A 17,329-nucleotide genomic window follows, 5' to 3' on the forward strand; every position below is an offset into this window, starting at 1 on the left:
ACCAACATTTTGAAACATCTGTCCCTTTGTTATTTTTCATATGGAACTGCACAGCATACGGGACTAAGTCTTGATCACAATTCAATTCAGTTCAGTTTATTTATATAGCGCCGATTCACAACAAATGTCACCTCAAGGCACTTTACAAAACACATCCAATTTATATACAGATATAGATTATATATTCAGATTAGATTTACATTATGTCCTATTATGGATAACCCCAGATTTAACAAGGGTGTACTTTCTTTTTCCCATGACTCTATATTCTGTGTGACACCCGATTACAAAAAAATGGATATGTAGCTTTAGCTGAAATTGATTTACAGCAAGTGTAAATAATCTATAAAAAAGAAACAAGTCTAATAATTTCAGAAGAAATGAAACAGACACACAAAATTACGATATAAAGTAAAACTTTATCATGACATACAAGTTTAAAGCCCTGAGAACCATATCTTTATATTAACTAATATGAACAAAACTGAATGTGTGAAAACCACTTTGGAAAAGTGCTCCTCTTAAATACAATCAGCACAAACCAGTTTTTACAAGCATTCTTGTGTTTTGTTCCATTTTTTGTTTGCATTAATCAAAGAGAAAACTATAATAATCAGTAATATTATTGTCATGTCCATAATAATAATTATAACAGTACAAAAATATGCACAAACCCCACAGTTGAATTAATATACGGAGCATTGTACAAGCCAAAACAACATAAAATTGATAAATGAGGTATTTGATAACCACTTGCATATGCACCTGTTTAACACAGATCAGGCCAGTCCTTAAACATTCGAAAAGTGTGTTTTATTCCAAAATCAAGAGACCTAAAGGTTCCTCAAACTTCCAACTTCACAGCTTCCTGAGTGATGAGACGTCGCCTTGCAGTTAGTGACGACAGAAAGTTTGAAATAAAACATAAAGCAACTCAAAATTGAAGAAGCAAAATAACCAGAGCTTTCGTCAGTACTCGTCGCTCGATGCAGCTTCGTCCTCAGGTACTGTTGAATGACAAACACGTCACACACAGCCAGGAAAGCCTTAATTAAACCCACTGGAGAATGGAAAATTGACTAACCAACTCTCAACATTTCCCACTCTCAGATCAGACCTCAAGCAGCACAGACAGGACTGTGGTTGTGCCAGGCAGCTGCCAGTAAGCCGGAACTGTGCCAGCCTCAAGAAAAGTTTCAAGCTGACTCAATTTTCAACAAGCTGACCATCATTTTAGGAATTAGCAGATAGAACATTGGCCCCATCTGCAGGCTCTTTAATGTTACTACAATAATGTTCACTGATAATAATATACTAAACCTGCTTCCACACACTCCCACACACAAACACAGAAACATACAAAGGCAGTGAGGCTACTCTACCAAACAACCATTACAAACCAAAAGCTAAGTAAATGAAATTGACAGTTTGGACTTAACAAAAATGTTTCAGTTAAGCGGTTTAGATGATTTAGCTAAACAATTTCAGCCAAGACAAATAAAACAATACAAATAAATATCAAAACTCATCTGGTAACAGTATGAATGGTGGAAAATATCTATCCAAGCGGCAGGTGATAAACCCCCCTGCATGAAACCTGCTCTGACCAGATCTCACCAGCAACTACATTAAGGCAGCATCTATGATTCCCTCCTTTATGAGTTTGTTTTTGACCAAATAAAATGAACAGCATGGCCAAAAACTGCAAAATCTCACGTTTAGTGGCTGAGATACAGTCAAGCATCAAGACTGAGCCTCACATTCAACTGAGGAGAAGCTGGAAAATCTATTTTTAAATCTTATTGATGTAATGTTTTAGAAAAAAATAACTTGAAGGAAAACACATCTTATGCCATCTGTGTCTGAAGGACCAGGAAGTGTGTTTGGTTGGAAGGAACTGAAACTGTGGGGCAACGCCTGAGCTTGCAGACAGGTGGTTTGTTCAGTGCCCCCAAAAATATCTGATTATATAAGCTCAACGTGACATGAGATCTGGCTTTTCTTCTGTGTAACACTTTAATCTCTCCTACACAGCCAGCGTATGACCATCCCTTCATGTTACACGTTCAGATTCGATTTAATCTAGTTTAAATTGTAAGCAGGAAGTGAAGACGTGTCATAATATGTTGAGAAAGAAAGAACTTGCACCTCATCTGACATTAGTTTTCACAAATATTTCAAAGATTAGGTTGTACGAGGTTAGGTGGGATTTTGTTTTGCAGTTCAACGGACTGTCGGATCTGTTTTTCAAACCACCTCAGCACTTGCAACCAGGATTGTATGAGGATGACCAGCTGGACTAGTCTTTGGTATCTAGCTGTGCAATAACCAGAAAATTAATGTGTTCTAACACTGGTCACATGATTGTACACATGCATTTCATTTCAAAACAGCCAAGAAAGAATTAACTGCAATTCCTCTGTTCGCAATCAAATCTCACAATCCTGCAAATCTGTACAACAGTTAGGAACGAAGATTTCTGTTCCTCTTCCCTGACAAAAAAAAAAAAAATGCATATATCACTTCCCTTAGACGAAATCCCTCCACCCCGCCCCGTCCACCCCAAATCCCACCCACTGGGAAAAAATAGCAGGAAAAAAGAATGCATGAAACAGGGTCTATGAGTAAATACAGCAGAAAGAAAGCAAACCCTTCCCAACTCTTTTTTTTTTTCTCCCCAAAACCCACCCGCAGTGTGTCAGTACATCCATCTCAGTTTCAGTTCAGGCAGGATTTGGCTTCACAGCCGAGGTATGTAGTGTCGCTCTCGCTTTCAGAGAGTCTAATGAGGTATTTTCTTTTCTTTTTTTTTTTTTTGAAACAGTCACGTAGTCTTGTGCATTCTTCACGAATGAATCTTCTTTAAATTATCAGTGATTCCTTGCGGTTGTCACTTTGCTTCCTGAGAGAGACGCCCTCCAGAAGAGAGAGGCCAGTGTGAGGTCTGGGAACTACTTACTGATGAAGACGCCGTCCTACTGGACATTCAGGTGGAAGGATGCAAACTAAAATACAGGGTGGGGGTGACAAAATGGGTCCGTGTAGCTGGGTTTGAAATGCCACAGTAGGTCTGATTAGAGACAGGGACTCAGGGTCTACTGGGCTTGTTGGTGGACAAGAGCTGCTGTTCCCCCCCAAACTTTGTGCGTTAAGTCGTTAAAAAGCAGGCCTGTGAGCAACTGAACTAAAAGTGCATCTCAATAGATAGAAGTATATTCAAAAAGTTAATTTATTTCAGCGCCTCAATTCAAAAAAGTTAAAATTATATTATGTAGATTTCTTACATAAAGAATCAATATATTTCAAGTATTTACTTCTGTTAGTTTTGATGATTGTGATTAATGGGCAGAGATGAAACCCAAAAATTCAGTTTCTCAGATAATTAGAACGTTAAATAAAATCTATTAATATAGCTTTTAGTGCAGAAATTTAATGTTATTGTATCATAATAATGGGGACGACTACTTACAGCACAGTTACTGACAGGCTCGCATTGTGAAAACACAAAATCTTACCAATTATTTTTGGTCAAGTTTCTAGTGCAAATATCTTAGTACATGTGGAATAAAACAAAGCAAACTTAAAAGTAACTTTTCATCAAGACGAATGGCTTGTTTTAAGTAAATAATTCCTTAATACTGATAATAAATTATTAGTACCACATGCAGATTATTTCACTTATAACAAGGGAAAAGTGTCTCATTATAAGTGAAGTAATCTTCCAGGGAAAACAGGACTTTTATATGAATATAAAAGCATTAGAAACTAGACCAATAATAAAAGGTTTTGTGTTTTTGCAGTGTCTAGGAAAGTAAAGAAGCTGGCTGTGAACACAGTGCAGATTCTCAGCATAATGTTAAGCATAGGGAAGACCAGAGGTAGGAAAAAATGTCCATTTAAAAACTTGGGGGACTTTCACAAAACGTAGACTGCAGCCTGGATTAGCGCTGAAAGATCCCCGACACACAAAGACTTATTCAGGACATGAACAAGCCATCTACCAAGAAATTTTTAATTGGCAGGACTTGGTACCTTTTCAAAGTACCAGTATGTGCCTTCATGAACATGGTATCACTGGGTTCAACTGGCCAGCAAAGTGGCCCGACCTGAACTCCACTGAGACCCACCAGGGTGCTGTTACGTAAAAGATGAGAGACACCGGAGCCAATAATAGAGACCAGCAGAGCCGCAGGCTGATCACCTCTCTGTCAGGTCGCATTGATGGGAGTAATTCATGTGCAAGGAGCTTCAACGAGGTATTGAGTGAACATATTTTTCAGTAGGCCTATATTTGTACATGAAATACTTTTTTTTTTTAAGAAACTGAAATATGTTTTTTGTCATTAGCTGTAAGCCATAATCATTAAATTAACATATATAAACACTTGAAATGCATGACTCTGAGGCAGTGGATTTCCCTTCTTGAATTAAATTACATTTTTAAAGATACTTGAATTTATTGAGATGCTCCTGTATAGGTTAGTGCTTCCAACTGTTGTAAAGGTCTTTTACTGAGGGTAGTTGTGAAATGAGGTATTTAATCTGCCGATCTACAGCATCATCTTTATCATTCACCAGTCTTGAGTTCAACACGAGGCTACAGTGTGTTACAGACCTGAGTGGCCTGGGTTGGAGGCCTATTGCTGTGAGGTGAGTGCGCTGTACATGAGGTTGTGTTGGTGAGAGATACCCGACTTCCCCTGATTGCAACAAGTTTAAACAGAATACAAAAATAAAGTTGATTCAGGTTAAATATTCTACAGCTCCTGAGGTAAAGACACCACTGCAGGTTACATGATTTGAGGTATGTAAAAAGAGAAAAACTGAAAACAAAATCATTCTAAAAAACAAAAATCAAAAAGAGAACAAAATGGCAATAAAACAAACAAAATGTCCTAAAGTAAAACTTTTCAAGTTCAGTTGTGAATACGCCTGTCAGTGGGTTTTGGCTGAGCTGATTGTGTTTAGCATGTACACTAGGATTAACAAGTGTATGAGTGTGTAGATTGTGTATATCTATGCATGTGATGAATTTAATGCAGAGAAGTGGGTTTATGTGATATTCTGGGGCTCTATGTTCATGATTGGACAGCCAAAAGGTTGACAGGGTTGTTGAGGTATTTGTTGTGCAACAGTTTCTTATTCTTATCGGTTTCTCATTGTACTGTATATTCATGCTGGGGCCTTGCTGTGGAGCAGCGGCCTAGGGAGCGGGTACAAAGGAAAGCTCGAGTTAGGGGGAACCGCTGGGCGCCAGCTCAGCGGAGCCGGAGCCCTTGGAGGAGGAGGTGGAGGAAGGTGTGGGGCTGAGGGTCTGGGCCTGGGGAGCAGAGAAGCCATAGCTTGAGCTGGGTCCAGCAGGGGATGATGAGGCGGCACTAGCAGCAACAACAGGCCCTGGTGCCCCGCCGGACTTCTGGGCAAACAGGGTTCCTGAATAAAAGCAAGAATTCCCACAGACTGCTTTTATCTCAGCCGGAGTAAAAAGTACAAATTAAAGGTTTTGATCTTTTTCATACACACCTGAGTAGATTGTGCCATTAACCTCCACAGATACAGTGATGCTGGCATTCCCATTGGTGGAGATGCTAAGAGACATATCCTGCTGCTTCTCATCTAAACAAACACAGAAGCACTTATTATTCCATTATCTGTTCACAGAACATGCTTATCACTTCAATCCCAACATTTTTTAAACAAATTTTGTGAAGCGTAGCGAATACTACAGCTACCTTCATACTCCATGTGTTGATGCTTAATTCTGATGTTTTGCTGAAATTAGATTTTTTCTTTTAGTCACCTTTCATTCTACTAATTAAATGCGACCGCAATCACACTTCTGTATGAACAATTTATGTCTCCATTGAGACCCGCAGGCACAGAATAATGGGCTGTTTTGATGTCACAGAACAACCCATTGTTTACAGAAGTAATAATGGAAAGAGCCATTTTTGGATCGATTTTAAGGTTTATTCAGTAATGAGAGCCAACAGTCGGTGTTATCACACGACAACAACATGAAGGAAACGAATAAAAAGGCAGCACAACTAAAGCAAAAAACTTTTGACTGCAACTTCTTTAGAGAAATCTGTTTGGATGTGTAGCCAGGAATACAATGCGCTTCAGGGACAGAGTTTTTTGTAAGTTCATAAATATCATTTTCAGCCATTGTTTATGTCTTGGTTTACAGTGTCTGTAAATCAGACGGTCTAATGTCAATAACATGACAGATGGGTAAAATGAGACATACAGATGTTTTGAAAACAACTGGATACGTAATCAAATTAGTACTACATATGGAAATGCCACAGATCAGATTTTTTTGGGTGAAAAGATGGGAATTAGGTTGTTCAGACTGCCGTGAAAAAGTCAGATATTTGTCACAAATGGGCATATTTGATAAGAATATAAGAAGAATATAAGAATGCATATTTGGGTCACATTTACCTGCTATGTGAGCATAGCCTAACAACATTTTAACTAATTTTGCCCATTTTTCCTCCAAATATGCTGGCAGACCTTTAAGGTCAAGTCACAATGACCATCAGGTCTTATGCTCAAAATAAATTTGTCAATGCCTGTCATACATGTGGAAGTCATTCAAATGTAAACTATCTATTTTCGCTAACTAATTTGATTGGAGCTGGACAGTATATCAAATTGCAGTTGGTTTGGTGAAATCAGTGTGTGCAATCGCAAGGAACTGCTTGGAATGGCATTTTTCCAAAGCCATGCAAGCAAATTCTACATTTTTTTGATAGTTTGATTGTGAGATATATTAATTTATATCAACACAGGAAAAACAAAGTCAGTATTTACATAATTTCAAATAATATTTTTATCTCTTCACAACCTTGGCAGCGCTGACCTCTGGTGGCGATGGTGGGGGCTCCCAAGCGCAGATTCATGGGCATCTGGGATGCCATAGCCAGCAGGTTATGTTGGAAAGCCTGCTGCATGAGGCGCTGCTGCTCCTCTGCCAGGCGGGCCATCTTTCTCTCTGGCCCCTCTCCTCCCCCACTGGTCTCCAGTTTTTCTCTGAGCTGCTCCAGGGTGGCGGCTCTCGCCAAACCAGCCACCTGCTGTTGACCCAGAGACAGCGCAAGAGGAGGTCTTGCAGCCATGATCGCAGGGGTCAGGTCTTCTAAAGAAAAGAAAAAAAAAAAGCAAGTGTACATAAAACCGTGTTTAACAATCATGTTGTAAAACTGAAACAGGAACAGAAATCAATTCAATGTGAACAGCTGCTTTGTGATCTGTTTCAAACTACCAAAATAAAAAAATATTTATTTTTAAGCATTTGAATGCTTCAAATTCTTTATTTTTAGCTATTGTTTTTATACTGCTTAGCATGGCTTTAAATTTTTTTAGATTGGCAGTTACCTCATTGAATCCAGACTTTAAGACTACGAGTACAAGACAATACTGCACTGGTTTATGTCACAGAGCACGACAGCGATTACAGACGCTCAAATACTCATCATACATGACCACTTAAAGTAAAGAACTTGAACAGCTCATTACTCAAGTCAAAACATAGACACTGTTAGAGGTCAACACCAGAGTCACATTCCAACCAAGGCTAAGCCACATCAGATAAAACAACAGCATAATGACAGTTATCAGCAGGAGTCCTCTTAATGTGAAACACAAGCTTCAAAGTTCATAAAGTGGCCTCCCCTGTGTGGGAAACATGTTATTTATCATTAAATAGGAGGGGACTCCCAGTAGCCTTGGGCAGAAAAGGTTCACATGGACTCTTAAACACCTGGATGGATGACATGAATTTGCTCAGTGCATATTTAAACAATAAAAATGTACACACACATTTACAGGGTGATGCAGTATATAGAACATCTGAAATGTGACAATGTTCTTATATTTTGTCATATAACAGTAGGTATAGTGACATTATGAATTTTATTAATTTTGGTAGTTGGATGAGCATAAGAATCCTTTCAGGAACAGATTTTCACACAAATAGACGTCAGGGTCAGACTCCGAAATGCTCAGAGAAATGTCAAAAACAACAACAAAAGAAATCCATCCAAGACTCTATTGGAGTTAGTTGATATGTAAAATCTAAAGTAAAAAACTGTACAACTGGAACATTAGAATAATAATGTGTGGCATTTTATGAAGGGTTGAACAACAAAAAGCGCCACTTTGGCAAAAATCAAAGAGTACATAAGCAACACAGCACAGTGATTGGGAGGTTATGATCTGAGCTTGTTTTATAGCTGAGGAGCTCTACTGAGTAAAGAAAGAGATCAAGAGATTAGATAGTAATCTGGCTACTCAACAGGAGAATGATACCAAACACAGAAAATTTATATCATAATGGTGGCAGAGGTGTGATGGCCAAATTTGGCAATGCAATTGTGAAGAGATTCAAAAGGCAAAAATTCTAACAAAAATGCACCGGTATAAGAAAAGAATCAAGGTTCTTTGCAGTTATGTGAAGGATTATATGGGCAAGATGCAGTTGTCAAACACAGCGATAGAGGGCAGTATTTTTCTATCAATAAGCATTTTGGTACTTGAGCACTTTAGCCATTTTTTCCACATCAAAGCAGCTAAACTCTCCCAAGTAGTAATTTACCCAACCTATAAAGTCATAATTGATTTGCATCTTCCCCTTCCAGCACCATTAAAAACTGTTTGGAAGCATGCATATTTTAAAGTGGAAAAATCTTAAACACTTTACGTTCAAACCTTTTCCTTAAGTTTTCCAGATTCATATTACAGACGTTGAACCAAATTTGTCTTCTTCTGGAACTTAAATAACATTATTTTGTGCAAGTTGAAAGTGCTAACCTTTCTTCAGAGAGGGTCCTGGAGAAGCCTGCAGGCCATTGAGGGTGACTGAGGTCCCGGCGCCAAGGCCTGTCAGATGCATCTTGGGAGGAGAGAGGATGTGGGGAGCCGTGCCTGGAGAAGGAGAGAAGCGGAAGAGGCTGCTGCTGTAGCTAGGACGACGGCCCTCGCGTCGGTTACTGTCGATGGCGGCTTGCAGCTCGCCCGGGGAGCTGAGACCTTTCCTCTCGCACTCGTACGGGTACAGGTATTTCATGTACCTTCACAAGAAAATGCAAAGTTATTGTTAGACTGAGAGAAAGCTTTCCATCAAAATCAAGCATGTGAAAAATGCACTCATGTATGTAATGTGTTTGGAGCACAAGCATGTTTTTTTTTTTAAAGAATGTGTTTTGTGAGCACATAGAACTTCGTTTACGCAGCATGAGAATAATGCATTTTTCTTTAAATTAACTTTTTCCAAATGTATGTCTAATAAGTCAGTTACTTCTAGAATAATGTTGCTTTACATTCAGCTTTATAGAGTCGTTTTTTTCAAACATATCAGCAGAAATTCTTATGGAGTGTTTCTCTATCAGCTTTGGACATCTAGAAATTGAAATGTTTGCCCTTTCCTATTTACATTTAAAGCACCCAACCATAAATGTTGAAGTCTTGCAGCAGATTACTAAGTGGATTTAGCTCAGGACTTTGACTATAACATTCTAAAAAGTGAAAATACTTTGATCTAAACTATCTTATTGTAGCTACACACATCTTCTCATCAAATCTAAACAACTTCCTTGTTCTAGCTGAATAAAAGCATCCACATAGCATGATGGGACTAAAGACATTCAAGATAATGTGGTGAGATAATTAATTTGGACACAGAGGATTTTGCATAAAGATCAAAAGTTTGACGTTTGTTCGAGATCAAACCAAAGTTTGTGGCCATAAAGTACAAAACATAGGGAAGTTTAAACGGTATCAGCATGTTTTTCTACTCTTCTTATTTGATTAGCTAAATTAAACAAGATACCCAAAATATATTCAGCATAGTTTACACACTTGGTTATCAAATTTTGAAAACTTATATTAGCTTTTTTTCTTCCCTAATTTAATTCCCATATGCACTCAACTCTGTTTCGGATGAAGTGTGATTTTATTTTCCAGAACATCTGAATTTATAGCAACACCTGGAACAATAATGTTTGACAGGTTGAACTGGAAACATACTTGGATTACATCACTGCAGCTCTAGATATATGCTCCATTATGTTTTCCATCCTGCAAAGGAAGGACGCCATAAGCCGCAAGAGCAGCAGTTTCTATCATATAAAGTAGGTGAGCAATACTGTATAAGAACCTGTCAACATAAAAAAATACATCATGTTTCTTAAAGTGTAAGAAGATAAAGAGGCGTTACTTCTACTGACGGGTGTCTATGAAAAACAGGAGGTTTAGTCTTGGCTAAATGTGTAAGCTGTCAGTCCAACCCCACCTTAGTCACTTCGTACTCTGACCCAAATGACATCGATAGATCACACAGATCAATGAGCTTTGGGTGTGATGTAATGTCAAGAAGATCCAAATAAACACAAAGACAGGAGATTATTTTCCCATATGTGTGTACAAACGCACATTTACTTCAGCAGGGTGTAAACAGAGCTGTTACTTAGCTTTGCGCACGACCATCAATTAACCCAGCCAAAGCATGCTTCCCTTTGTTGTCTGTAAAGACAGCTGCACTGATTAAAACGGGAGAAGATCTCATCTAAAAGACATGCGTCACACGTGAGCGCACTTTAATACTGCACGCATACATGGGAAAGGTGTTTGCTTCCAGTTTGAAGGTTACTCGCTTGACGTTCTTAACTTAGTTCCAGCAGATGAAAGTAATTTGTTTCCTTTCCAAACAGACAAAGACTTACTGTGTGCGCAGAGTGAAAGCAGCGCTGGTGATGGATGTAGGCAGGTTGAGTCCCTTGGTGATTTCTCTCCAGATCTTCTTGTTGATAACCTCCACAAGGCCGCCTTTCTCCGTTACCAGCTTGTAGAGCATGTACAGATCCAGGACCTGCTTGGCCATGATGGGAATACGATTGACCGGGGTTCCTACAGAAAATATATAAACAAGGTACATCAATACAGTATCAATTATTAATGTGATTTAGAATATCTTGAGGAAAGGTGACTGGTTTAGGAGCCATCAAGGCTTTTTCTACAGACAGAATGCCAGAAAAAGAAGAATCCTGCCATTAGCTCATCAAACAATCAATGCTAAAACACCTAGGATTATTTTTGACCTCTAAATCCTGATCTAAGTGCTACTAGGATGATGACAAGACGAGAGTGGTGAGCTTGCTGCCTGCACGTCCATTAAAATTGGCTTGAAAACAAATTAGCTCCGTTAAGGCAATCTGGCTTGACCTGGAAAAGGGGATTCACAAACAAACACAAAGCAAAGCTGCTCGAGACTTTTGATACAGATGCATTAATCTTGTGAGCAGCTTATCTGCAGTGAAGCTCGCAGGGAACGTGTGCAGTGGGAAAACGAGGTGGAGACGGAGGAGGGAGGAGCACCGGCCGCTTCCCATACGTGACGGTATCAAATCAAAGTGCAATGGGCAATAGTGTAAGCATTAAATGGGAGGAGGGGACTGGGGATTGTGACAACCTAATAATCCTTAAGAACTAGTGGGGAGGAGGGGATGTGGGCTCCAGGATAGGCTGGTATAATGAAGCTCATTTAGAGGATTGTGCCGAGTAAATCCACACCCCTCTGTGTAAGTGCCGGACCCAGTGCATGGAGATGTGCAGATTTGCCCTCATAGGTAATGCCAACCAATCCTTTAGCCCCTCCTTGGACTGCTCTTAACCTGGGCTCATTAATGACTTTATAAAATAGCAGCGTGATCGGACCATACAGATTAGCCCTGATTCATTTTCTTAAGTTAGTAACATGTCTTTAAGCCATGTGCAAGAGGCCAAGGTGAGCACATGGTCCTGTGGAGTGGAGATCAGGAAAGCGACTCTGACCCTCTGAACATGCCTTAGTCAATGCCAGTGTTTGGGAGACAAGCTAATTTCTAATTAGGAGGCATGTTGGATGCATTTGAAAAGAGTTAAATGAGTTTAATCATTCAAACACAAACAGGAAAATGAAGGCGCAAAAAAAAAGAAAATAGTAAATAAGTATGGAGAGTGATTGAACTTTTTTGCAATATTCTGTATTACAAACACAAACTTCAATGCATTTTATTTGGATCCTATATTATTTACCAATGCAATGTAGTGCTTAGCTAGAAAGCGGAGGAAAACTGATGCATAGTTTTCAAATTTCCCACAAAATGAACCCAGCCTTACAATCAACCCCAAGTCAAGGTAAAAAAATCTGCAAACACTTACAGAAAATTCAGTTAAAAGTTTTTTTGGGGAAATGGCACAACTACTGTAGCTTAGCATATGTAGAGGCAGATTTTTTTTCTCCATAAATGCTGAAGCTCGGTCACATTTAAAAGAGAGCATCTATGAAGATTAGACTTCAGTTATTGCCAAATTAATTATGGACTTTGACTAGGCCATCGCGGCATAGGTCTATGCAAAAAGGTGAATGTCCACTCCTATCTCATCCGTTTGCAGCCTCTAATAAGTTTTCTCGCAGTATCGCAATGAATGTTTTACTGTGGGGATGTTTTGTTTAGGGTGGTAGGCATCATTAATGTTTGATGAAATGTTTTGCATGTAGTCCAGAAGGTTCAAATTTGTTCTCATCTGATCAGAGCACCTTCTCCTACATGTTTGCCAAGAGAAACCATGAGCCTTTTATCCGTTTCTCTGATTAACACTCTTCTTCCCTGGCCTGTCAGTTTAATTGGCCACATTCCAATAAAATATTATGAAGTTTGTGGTAATTTCTTTATCCAAATAAATACCACTTAAATTGAACTACCAGAGGAATATAGTTAGAGAAACATAGTAATCAAATGGGATGTTGCTTATATTCAGAAAATATATTATTGTTGAGTAACAAGTTGATTTTTAATTAAGAAAATTAACTTAAAACTATTTTAAGCTCTTATATGGATATGCCAATATAGTTTTGTTATTAGTTAGTGAATTAAATTTGATAAAATTCAGCAGCAAAATAATAGTTTGAAATCAAATGATATTTAGAAACTGTGTTAATGTGGAATCAACTTAATAATAAATCTTTTTATCTGTTAATGCCATCTTTTTTTGAACCATTTATTTCATCGGTGGCCAAGGAAGCTAAACAGATGACACAAATAGAAAGAACTACCACTTTTTGCTTCTGGGAACACACAAAATTTCCAGAACAAGCCCAGCTTCAAGCTGCAAGTGCTTTGTCAGTTATCTAATGCAGCGTTGGACATCAATCCTGCATTAAACAATTAGTACAACTACAGGGGTCAGAGATCAGCCAGGGGTTATTGATGTGTGAATTAAACTGCAGGTCAGCAGGAAGCCATGTTTTCATACTGGCCCGCTCGTGAACAATGACAGAACAACAAATGAGACACAGGAGCGCTGGCCCCAGTGTGACAGGCCAGCAGTTAGTTAGCTTTTAATTCACGTCTGTGCCTTTGTCACCATCTGCTGTCAAATCAAAATCTGATTCTGTGTAGTGACTGCAGCCCTAGAAAAACTCTAAATGTTTCATATTTTATGCAAAACAGAACAAAGCTTGAAGTGCGAATATGGTCATCTTTACATCTAAAATGGTTTCAGTTTCATATTTCAAATTCTGATAACCCCACATGAAAACCCTGAGGAAAGCAGTTACAATAATATCATAATTGAACAAAAATCACATTCACAACACTTGGTCAATTAGGGAGAGACTTCCCTTATTTGAAAGAGTCAGTGCACCGCCTGGCTTTGCTGTCCAACATCTGCTGTTTCAAACCCTGGAGACATTCAGCTCTAATTAGAGCAGCCCAAAACACGTCTTTTGATCAGTTAAACACACCACCTCTGCCCCGTATTTGCTCTAAATGGCTGTTTTTATTCACACATAAAACGTATTGCCAAATGCTGTTGAGAAAGCCAGAGATACAATATGATCATCGAGGCTTCTGGCAGGCAAACTGCTGAATACTTCATCTCTCTGTGAAGCACTGATTTGACCAGCCGCTTGCTATGAGCCAATCTGTAATTGGCTGCAGGCCTCACCTCCCATCATCCTTTGCCCCGGACTGATTTTCCCCCAGGGACAGGACCATCAGGAGCCTAGTGATTAATGGCACCAGAGGTTAGAGGTCGCTCTGGTGGGAAGTGCTGAGGCTGAGGGCCCCTGAACCACTCCCTAAGTCCTTCCTCAAATGTCCACAGCGAGCACCAGAGCCACACGGCTGATCTTCAAAAGGCTGGCCTTCAGGAAGAAAGTAGGCAGCAGCCCCTTTGAAGGATTCATATTTGGAAGTGTGTGGGTGTGAGAATGATCAATAACTTCACCCTATGATGTATGTCTGCAAACTGCATTATATAATGAATTTGTCTCTGAAAAACTCACAGTAAAACATGTAACCAGATGTAAACCCATTCTGTCAATCAGAAAATGAAGCAAATTATCAGTCCACAAGAAAACTAAACAAAAGAGCAGATAGTTTGACTAAAACAAATGTTATATAGTTAGCCCATCAAAAACAAGGTCATTTCATCTGACCCTTACCCTATTTTTAGCTGGAAACAGCTGTTCACATTAAAATGGACTCTATAATAAATCAATTGGTCACCCCTGACGCCAGTGGTGGTAAATTAAATATTGCAGACTTCCTTTGATGGGCATTCTTTAAATAATTATGAGACGGTGCAACAGCCTTACAGCGGCCAACACACAGGAAATGAATTTTTTACTGAATGAGAGTGCTGGTCGGTGTGAGGTTTCACTACCATCTACTGTGAAGAGCGACAAGAAAAGAACAAAAAAAGATAGTGAAGAAAACAAAACAAATCATCTCTTGCTCCTTGCTCATTTAGAGATTCAATAGTTTTTATGTCATAATCAAGACAAAAATCTTACAAAATAAACATAGAAATAGATAAGACATAAAGGAAAAAATGGGGTAAAATGTGTCCCTCTGCTGCCTTTATAAGGAAAAGAAGGACAGATGAAGGAAAAGGAAGGGGGAGGTGTAGTAGTTAGCCAGCTGGAGAAAGACTGGATTATGGCTGTAAGGAAGGTGTCAGCCAACACAAACAGCCCCTGGCCTCATGGCAGCGTCTGAGTCTTTAAGAGTACCAACAACCCACCACCCATCCACACCTTCCTCCTCGTCTTCCTCTTTACCCCCAATCACGACAACAAGTAGATCAAACCCAACTGTAATTATATCAACTTTCACATTCTTTTACAAATCCAACTTATGAGAAAAGGTTTGAAGTTTGCAACATTTTTTTACATAAAAATTGTGTCAATTGCTGGTATTGATGCTAATGTAGAGTATGTAATGGCAATAACAAACTCTACATTAACATACTCTATGTTATTGCCATTACGAGTATGTTACGTGTTACAGAACTTTTTCTTGTCAGAGCAAATCAGACACATTTCTCTTCATCACCAAACAGTCTGTTTGTTGGAAACACTTTTCCCCCCCAGAATTATGAAACAACTAGAGCGCCAAGAGAATGTTTGACTGCAGATGCTATCTGAGTATTTTAGCTCCCAACCACTACATGTGTAGCATTAGCCAGAAGGGATTTTTCTTTAGAAACAAATGGTATGTTGTTATGTGAATGCCTGTAAACTGGCTTACAGAGTTTGAATGTTATAAAAGGTGACCTTGGAAAAGTTTTTAACAGCTACATAATAGCACTGCAGTTAAGTTCACACACTGATTATGTGGAAGAAAATGAGACTTTCACAAGCACTGCTCCCAAAAAGAGTATAAACCATTGTGGTGACAAGGTTGTATGGAGAAATGACACGCATGGTTATTAGATTAACTATGCCTGCCGCAATAAGTAATAAATTAGTCAATTGCATGATAAATTAAAACAAGCTCAATAATTTCCATTCGCATGATTTATCGTATTTCTCTTTTCTCTCTCTCCTACTAAAAACTGGATGACAAAAGTCTTCAGTGTGGTGGTTCAGTCTCAACTAGCCATTTTTGTTGAACAATTTGTGTTGACAGAAACTTCATATGTCTTTTTTTTACTATTTTAGTTGCTCTTTTTATTTATTTTGGATGTTTAAAAGGTTTTTCAGTTCCAGTGTCAAATACTGATTAGATTTTAAAGTTTTTGATAGTCAAGAATGTGTACTTGCATTACTATGCCATTAGTATTATATTACTTGAAAATATTCTCAAACCAACAATATTATAGTTCATAGCAATAACTTCTGGGACAATTAATTGTCCAGAAATATTTGTTACCATTACCTAAAAGAGCTGGTTTCTTAAATATCCTCATTACTGCCATCAGCAATTCTCCTGACTTTCTCATCAGCACATAACTTTTATTAATCCTTAATTTTTGACTAAAAAAGTAAAAATGCTGCTACATTTATCTTGACATCATTCCTCTTAATGCTAGCTTTTTCTATTTCATGCTTCCTACCTTTTATTTATTATTTTAGACATGGAAATAAATATTGTGCCCTACAAGTCTGAACAAGAATTACATAGGGAAATTGCAAAGTTGTTATTGCCTTTCAAAAATCCTCTGCAATCAAACATGATTTTTTTAAAATGTCATATCCATCCCATTGTTCTGCTTCCAATAAGAGAAAATGTTAAAGATTAATAAACTTTCATTCCTCATAATAAAAGGCAAAAATATTCACAAAATTATTGGTTGATTTCTAGCGAGTATCCACTGACAACTGTCCAAATTCTTTAACATCAAACTCAGAGATGCTAACAGAAGAGACGAGCGTCTGGTTTCCACATGCTGGGAGTTTACTTTATGCATGCAGACCCCGGCTGTAAAGTTTATACATTCTTATGTCGGGCCTCCATATTGTCAGGACCCTGCTGTATGCCGGGGGCACGTTTGTTTTATTTTTAATGCACGGTTGAGTACATAAAAGGTAAAAAAGCTTTGAGTGCATGGAATTTGCTATCTTTAGTGCAGGCAGAGCCACCACTTGAATGACAACCCAATTCATATCATGTGTTAAGATATCCACCCCTCCACATAAGGAAAGTTAAATGTAATGTAACACTATATAGATACATTGCTATTCTGAGCATGATTTAAAGCTACAGTTGGTTAACACACACACAGTGACATACAGAGAAGGTGAGGGACTGCCTTCTCTTAAATTCTTCAATATAAGCCAGTCAATAATCTCCACAGATCTGGCTGTATGAGATAGAGGGCTTCTGTCATGTCAATATGTTCAAAAAATCTTTACTAACACAGGGAGAAAGGTGGGTAAATGGAAAGAGGAACTACTGACGAGAGAAAAAAGGATGAAATGTGTTGATGGTTGAATATGATCCACACTGAGATAAACCCTAAAAAAAAGAGCAACTCCCTTAACTAATGACCTTCTATG

General features: G+C 38.5%; 1 protein-coding gene across 3 annotated transcripts in view; it reads right to left on the minus strand.

Moving 5' to 3' along the window:
- Window positions 1–80: 80 nt before the first annotated feature.
- Window positions 81–17,329, minus strand: part of LOC114142926 (AT-rich interactive domain-containing protein 3B) — a 62,693-nt gene continuing 45,444 nt past the window's right edge. For 2 of the 3 annotated variants that reach the window (XM_028014516.1, XM_028014518.1), the window contains exons 5-9: window positions 10,728–10,911; window positions 8,818–9,077; window positions 6,854–7,144; window positions 5,524–5,616; window positions 81–5,433 (exon numbers count right to left, since the gene is read on the minus strand). In XM_028014516.1, the coding sequence (XP_027870317.1) occupies window positions 5,234–5,433; window positions 5,524–5,616; window positions 6,854–7,144; window positions 8,818–9,077; window positions 10,728–10,911 (1,028 nt within the window). In that variant the 3' untranslated portion in view covers window positions 81–5,233. The remainder of the gene's footprint in view (window positions 5,434–5,523; window positions 5,617–6,853; window positions 7,145–8,817; window positions 9,078–10,727; window positions 10,912–17,329) is intronic. The other variant, XM_028014517.1, reaches the window with a different exon arrangement.

The sequence above is a fragment of the Xiphophorus couchianus genome, chromosome 4, assembly GCF_001444195.1.
Source record: "Xiphophorus couchianus chromosome 4, X_couchianus-1.0, whole genome shotgun sequence".
In the NCBI taxonomy this organism is placed as follows: Eukaryota; Metazoa; Chordata; class Actinopteri; order Cyprinodontiformes; family Poeciliidae; genus Xiphophorus; species Xiphophorus couchianus.